At 35.5% G+C, this 7,613-nt stretch overlaps 1 protein-coding gene across 1 annotated transcript; it reads left to right on the forward strand.

Annotated features, from left to right (window-relative positions):
* The first annotated feature begins 2,136 nt into the window (after positions 1-2,136).
* Positions 2,137-2,553, forward strand: LOC136030824 (uncharacterized). The gene has a single exon (XM_065709870.1). The coding sequence runs from the start codon at positions 2,137-2,139 to the stop codon at positions 2,551-2,553; it is 417 nt and encodes a 138-aa protein (XP_065565942.1).
* The last annotated feature ends 5,060 nt before the right edge of the window (positions 2,554-7,613 follow it).

The raw sequence follows: 7,613 nt of genomic DNA on the forward strand, positions 1-7,613 counted from the left end.
CTCCGAGACTTAAAAATCTGTCAGAAACCCAAACTTTATATATTTTTCTGAATATACTTAATCTCAAACAATTGAAGACGTGCATACAGCAATGTGGTATTATGATATCCAACCCTCAGCAAATTATTTCCATGATTTGGGTATAATTGGGACTCCCACTTCTCCTGCCCACTGCATCCGCTCCAAGAAGTATCGCCTTCCGCAAATTAAATCAGAAAGAGCTAGATTCTCAATAAGATACCAGATTCCTCATATTGCAAATAAACTTAACTTAGTAGAAATGTTCCGATGTTTCACAAGTCGATTTTCTTTGAAAAAACATATTTCAAAAATAATTCTTTGCCTGGATGTTGGGATTGATTAATAATAGATTTTAGTATGTATTTTGCTGTGGTGTTCTTGCGCTGGGGTGGCCTCCTCTATGATCTCCTACCTTGTATGTTTTTTTTCTCTCGTATGTTTTTTTGTCTTAGTTTTTTCTCTCTCCTTTAAAAATTATTAGTATGACGAGAAGTTGTGTTTTTTTTTATGCATTTGTGCTGCCCAAGCCTTACGAGCTCTGCTCTCTGTTGGGGCATAATATTGTTTCTGTATATTTTAATTTGAATTAATAAATATTGATTGATTCTGCCCTGCACAGGTATCCAAGATCATTGCTTTTCCTGAGGCCAAAATAATTTCAATGATTTAGAGAACATAGAAAATTGGAGCTTGGAACGTTACCACGTCAAAAAATGACTATCGCATTTATATTTTGACTGACAAATTCAGGCGACTTGAACTGGACTTATTAGAAGTTTCAAAAAATCATATCCCAGAGGTAGGAAGCATGGAATTAGGTGATATAGAATTTGTTTGCTCAGGCAGGAGGGATGGGGTACATAACAAACAAATACAAGGTAGAAACAATAGGGAAAATCTTTTCAAGACAGTGAAAATCAGTTCTGTGAATATGATGGGGTACATAGACAGGGAGTAGGGCTCAAGATGAATAAGGAAGCTGATAAGTCTTGTTTAGGCAAGGAAAGTATTAATAATGGAATATTAATTGCTTATTTTACGAGTAAAAGTTCCGGGTATCAGTTATAGTAGTATATGCCCTGTTGAACCGACTGACGGAGATACTAGTGACTCAGATGAATTTTTCTTACACTTACAGGAGAAAATAGACAGGGTCCCAGGTAGAAACATGGTGTTTTTTACTAGATTTCAACGCCAAGGTCGGTAGAAATAAGGATAGATGGTACCCTAGCCTAGGTAAATTTGGTGTAGGAAAAGAAAACAGTAATGACTACAGACTATTGCAATTTTGCAGGTATAACAAGACCACCATCTAGTAGTGTCTAGCGTTAATTTAAAACCGAAATTTCCGAAGAGTAACTACCTCCTGAGAAGTCACGACGTTGGTGGACTCCAGGATGAGAATTTTAGAGAAATATTCCAGGAATAGTTGAAAACCAAACTTGAGAGTTTAAAATTTGACAATGTGGAAGATGGTTGGAATAATTTTAAAAAACCATTTTATGAAGTTGCTGATGGTGTCTTAGGGAAGAAAGTTTAGTCTGCAGCTAGGAATAGTAGTGAAAAAGCTTTATGTTTAATACAGAAAAGAAGGGTTTTTAAAAGAATCATCTGAGTGTTAGATCATATGAAAACAAAAGGAATGTAATGAAAGTGGAAAAACTATTAATATATGAACTAAGGAGGTGTGAAGTGGAGGCCATGGATAAGATTACCAATTATATACCAATCATACACAGATGGTGATTTTGTTATAAACTGTTCTTTAAATCAGCTTCACCGCTAAGTTTATGCTCAAAAGGAATCAATGATTGGAAAAATATAGCTAAAATTCTGATGAATCATGAAAAGAGCAACGGTCACATAACTTGCTTTCGTGAATGGAAGGAACTTGAGCTGAGATCAAATAAAAATAAAACTATGGATGATGAAAATTTACGGCTGATGAAACAAGAAGAAAAATACTGGAAAAGTGCCCTGAAAAGAATAATTGCTCTTGTGCGATTTTTACAAGCTCAAAATCTGGCACTTTGAGTAAAACATGAGAAACTGTTCACAGCCGATAATGAAAATTTCTTGAAATTTCTGGAATATTTGGCGCTATTTAACCCCTTGATGCACGAATATCTTCACAAAATTCACGACAATGAGACAAAGGTACAATACTTGAGCAAAGATGTTCAGAATGAAATGATCAAATTGTTAGCAAACGTCGTGCAGAATGAAATTATTTCTCTAGTTCATGCTGCAAAGTATTACTCTACAATTCTTGATTCCACTCTAGACGTCAGCCATACAGAACAAATGACTGTGATTGTACGATCTGTGGCTATCGCAGAAACTACAAGTGAAATTCGAGAGCACTTTATAGGTTTCATACCCTTGAGTGAGAAAAATGGTGCTAATTTAACTGAAGCAACTGTTGAAAAGTTGAAAGAACTCGAACTTCGTATCGACGATTTACGCAGTCAAGGCTATGATAACGGAAGTAATATAAAAGGCAAACACTCCGGAGTACAAAAGAGAATCTAAGAGATTAACCCAAGAGAGTTTTAAGGGGCCTTGTAGCTCAAATTCATCGAATCTTGTTGTTAATGATGCAGCGCATTGTTGGTTGGAAGCTACGGAGTTTTTTGCTTTGGTTCAAGAAATTTATGTTTATTTTTCCGCTTCAACAAATGCTGGAATACTTAAAAAAAAAACATGTAGCTAACTTGACTCTTAAGCTCCTTAGTGAAACCAAAGAGGAGAGTCGAGTAGATAGTTTCGTGCCTCTTCGATATCACCTGGGTGATATTCATATCTTTAATGGACATTTATGAAGATCGCTCCTTAAATTGGTCAACAGGTCACAACTTGCGAGAGAAAGCTTTAGGTCTGGCAAAACATTGAAAAATTAAATTTTGTTCTATGTGTAGTTTTATTGCACACTATACTTTTAGAAATCGACATAGCGAGTAAGCAGTTAAAATCCAAACAATTTGATTTGGTTGCTACCAAAGATCAACAAATCAAATCTAAATTGTACTTATAAACGATATGTTACGAAGATGGCTTTGGAAGTATTCCAGTTGACACCAGAGGAGTGGCAGGGGAGCTAAATATTCAACCAACGTTTGAAACAGAAACCCTGCCATCTCGGTTGAGAAAGAAGAAAAAACAGTTCGACTACGAAACAGATGATGAACCTTTGGTATCCCCTCAAGAACATTTCAAGGTTAATTTCTATTTTGCACTCTCGATACTTCATTTTATTTTCTGGATGAACGATTCAACAGTTAGAAGGGGTTACTTCTATATTCGGATTTCTCTACAACATATCCAAGTTAAATACCGCAACAACAAAGTCTCTGATGGAAGATTGTATGAATTTAAAACATTTCCTCTCAAACAATGAGGCCAGAGATATTGAAGGCCACAAACTTTGCAATGAAGTTCAAGCCATTGTTAGGAGAGTACCCAAAAACGCACATCCAGAAGATGTCCTTAACTTCATTATAAGCAATTACCTTAAAGACTGTGCCTCAAATTTGTCCGGGGCTTTTCGGATTTTGCTGACTCTGCATGTGTTTGTTGCTAGCGGTAAGCGTAGTTTTTCAAAATTAAAATATATTAAAACTTACATTCGTTCCACAGCGATGCAAGAAAGGCTTCAAGGACTGGCCACTCTATCAGTTGAATAAGACTTGGCAAAAGACATCAACTTGAACGAGCTGGTGCTACTTTCAAAAAAATGAAATTAAGAAAAATTAAATTTTAAAATGTGGACCTTCTCTGTTAACTTTTTACTTTTCCCTATAATCTATGTAAACTTTTAGAATTAAAGTTATTTCTTCAGCAAAATTATCGATTTGAAATAAATACTCTGACACTAAGGGTTTGGCGTATAAATATCTATCGTAATTATGGTTGTACTAGTAGCCACACAGGTTAGATTTTCCTCATTAAGTATTCTTTATTATTTCTATTTTTGTATATGTGATTTGTGATTGTGTGTGTAAATTAATGTAATAGTCTCGTTAAGTGGAAAAGAAAGAAAGAAAAGAAATGCATAAGAAGCGAATATTTCGGCCCTGTAGATACGACAGTACTGTTTTTTTTTAAGAATCCGCCTCTTTTAAAAAACGGCTTATGCAACACTTGCCAACTTAATATCTCCCCAAAGACTTTTTTGAATGCTTAAATGTCTTGAATGATCTTACGTGCTTCATGAGTTGTTCAAAGGGCAACTTGACCAAGTCCATAAGCAATATTGAATTAACTCTTTCAAATTTTCTTCGTAATGCATTAGCCAAGTTTTTTAACTGCAAGTAAGGAACGACATTAAAACTTAAAACGAACAGAAATTATTCCGTTTAGGAAAGGGGTTGTCCCCTCCTCAACGCCTCGCTCTTTACGCTAAAGTTTGACTCTTTCTCACAACTCTACTTTTATAAAATATAATAAACTTTAGCGTAAAGAGCGAGGCGTTGAGGAGGGGACAATCCATTTCCTAAACGGAATAATTTCTGTTCATTTTAAGTTTTAATGTCGCTCCTTACTTGCAGTTAAAAAACTTTTTTTTCTGTTCGTTTTTTCATTTAATTTCTGAACGTTTTTGAATTAATGCATGTTTTGATTTTGGCTCACCGCACATGAATAATTAAAACGAAATTTGCATATTAATTTTTTTTTTTGCTAAATGGCTTTCTCATAGTTTTGACCGGACGATTTTGATAAAAAAAAAAGGTGGGGGAGGAGGCCTAGTTGCACTCCAATTTTTGGCTACTTAAAAGGCAACTAGAACTTTTTATTTTTTTACGAAGGTTTTTATTAGTAATAAATATACGTAACTTACGAATTAACTTACGTAAAGAAATTCTATATTTTTACTACGTATACGAGGCGGTTCTCCCCCTTGTCAATACCTCGCTCTTTACACTAAAGCTTCAACTTTGTCCAAATTATTTAAGAATGACCCCTGAATCACAAACGCCGTAGAATAAATAGTTGAAATTACTCAAAATACTTTAGCGTAAAAAGTGAGGTATTGTGGAGGAGACGAACCCCCTTATATACGTAATAATTTCTGTTCGTTTTAGGTTCTAATGCTGCTCCTTACTTCCACCAGAAAAAAACTTTTTTTTTATTTATTTTCTCATTGTTCTTTTGCCCCCAAAGTGCTAGAAAATCCTGCAGCCCCTTCATGGAAATTTCCTTCCCTCATGATAAACTCCTCCATGGAACAATCCTCCCACGTAATCCCCTCCCCCGACCCCCTTCAACGTGAAAAAGTCCACCTAAAATCGTCTGTACACGTCCCAATAACCATTATTTTATGTAAACAATGGTCAAATTTTGTAATTTGCAGCCCCTCCCCCGGGGACTGTGGGGGAGCTAGTCGTCCCAAAAGACATAATTATTAGGTTTTTTGACCATGCTGAACAAAATGGCTATCTCAAAATATTGATCCAGTAACTTTGGGAAAAAATGAGCGTGGGAGGGGGCCTAGGTGCCCTCCAGTTTTTTGGTCATTTAAAAAGGGCACTAGAGCTTTTAATTTCCGTTAGAATGAGTCCTCTAGCGACATTCTAGAACCACTGGGTCGATACGATCACCCCTGGGGAAAAGAAAAAACAAAAAAAAACATATAAACACGCATCCGTGATCTGTCTTCTGGCAAAAAATACAATCATTTTAGTTAAGATTCTTTGACTTATAGGGGGTGTTTCCCCCTATTTTCTAAAATAAGGCAAATTTTCTCAGGCTCGTAACTTTTGATGGGTTAAACTAAACTTGATGAAACTTATATATTTAGAATCAGCGTAAAAATACGATTCTTTTGATGTAACTATTGGTATCAAAATTTTACATATTATTGGTATCCATTTTTTTACAGTTTCGGTTACCATTCAGCCGGGTCGCTCCTTACTACAGTTCGTTACCACGAACTGTTGGAAACTAGTCCTAAAGAAAATAATTTACTTTCAGATGGTAAATAACTTATGTCATTTTTTGAGAATTTTGTCACTTTTTTTTAGAATATCTGCGTGATTGCAAGTTGTCACTTGACTACTTTGAGAGCAACCATCCCCCCCCACAAAGAAAAAATAATACCACGGACTTGGTCAGATTGGCTTCCGAATTACTCATATGTCGGTAGCTTAGTTTAGTAAGCTTCCTCTTCTTTGTCACTACATTCTAGACTAGAAACTAATCAAATACATTAAATGTCATAGATCTGTTCTTAAAATCAGTCGAGTGGAGTTATATCTCTTAATCATATTGTTCTAAATCAGTACTTGAAAACTACTATATAGGGAAACACATTAAAAACCAAATAAAAGAGCAATATGTTTAACGAATGAAAATATTACCCCTCAATTAACAATATGATCATGTTGTCTCTTATCACTGTTCCTTTAAATCGTCTTTGCTGAATCGAATGGGAGGAAGAAGAATTTAGGGGAAATTGGAACTTCTTGGGAGGGTGCAGAGGGAGGCTTCAAATACATTAGGATGGAGGATGGGCGTGCGTAGCTGTGTTGGCTTCCGGCGGCTTGGTGCTGCAGTGAGTTGGTAGTAGTAGCAGTAGCAAGATGTAAATAAATTTTTGCTTTGTTTGCTAAACAGGATTTTCCTTGGTTTTCAAAATTAGGAAGTTAGTCAAGAGTTGGACCACGATAAACAAATTAACTACCGCAAAATTTAAATTCTCCGGAATATTAGCCACATTTGGACCAAAAATTGATTGTCTATGACAAAACACGGAACTAATCGGTGACATGAGCTAATTCATTACTTTAAAAACCGTTAGATATTTCCCTTTTTAATCAAAACTACATCCTTTTTCGACACTAACCATCTCCCGGCAAAAAAAAAAAAAAAAAAAAAAAAAAAAAAAAAAAAAAAAAAAAAAAAAAAAAAAAAAAAAAAAAAACGCAAAAAAAGAACACAAAACGGAAAGAAATGAGGCACAGTAGTACTACCCGTGGAAAAGTCCTGTTTTCCATTTTGCTTACGGTATGGGGCTGTCAAGAATTACCAGCAATGGTATTTCAACAATACATTTTGATTTCAATTTATTTTCACGAGCTTCAGGCCTTTTTTTTCAAGTCGGAAAAAAACATGTTCTTGCAATAAAAAATCCGTTTAAATAGTCTTTTAAATTTGGCTACTATTGACAGTGCTTCACCGTTACCTAGATTGCAGCTACTTGTCAAAATATAGGTATTTTCAAGGAGCCAGTTTTTGTCGGGAGAAAACGATTTTTCGGATCTGTTTGAGGGGGAGTTATTCCACCCCCATAACCCCCTATACGCAGGTTAGTTCCTTCAAGGTTAAGCGCGCACAGGTCTAGCCCATAGAAGGGGGGGGGGATATATGATTTCCCAAGAGTGGAGGCGTAGAACAATATGTGCGTATTTCCAAGGAACAATTTTTCTATCGATAAAACGATCCTTCAGACTTATTTGGAGGAAGATCTCGTCCCCATACCCTGTGTGCAGGTTAATTATTTTAAGGTTTAAAAAAATTGTTAGGGTACATATATGGCAGGACCATTTAAAAAAAAGAGAAAAAAGGAAAACAACCTGTTAAAACGACTAAGTTCT

Source organism: Artemia franciscana, chromosome 9 (genome assembly GCF_032884065.1).
Source record: "Artemia franciscana chromosome 9, ASM3288406v1, whole genome shotgun sequence".
In the NCBI taxonomy this organism is placed as follows: domain Eukaryota; kingdom Metazoa; phylum Arthropoda; class Branchiopoda; order Anostraca; family Artemiidae; genus Artemia; species Artemia franciscana.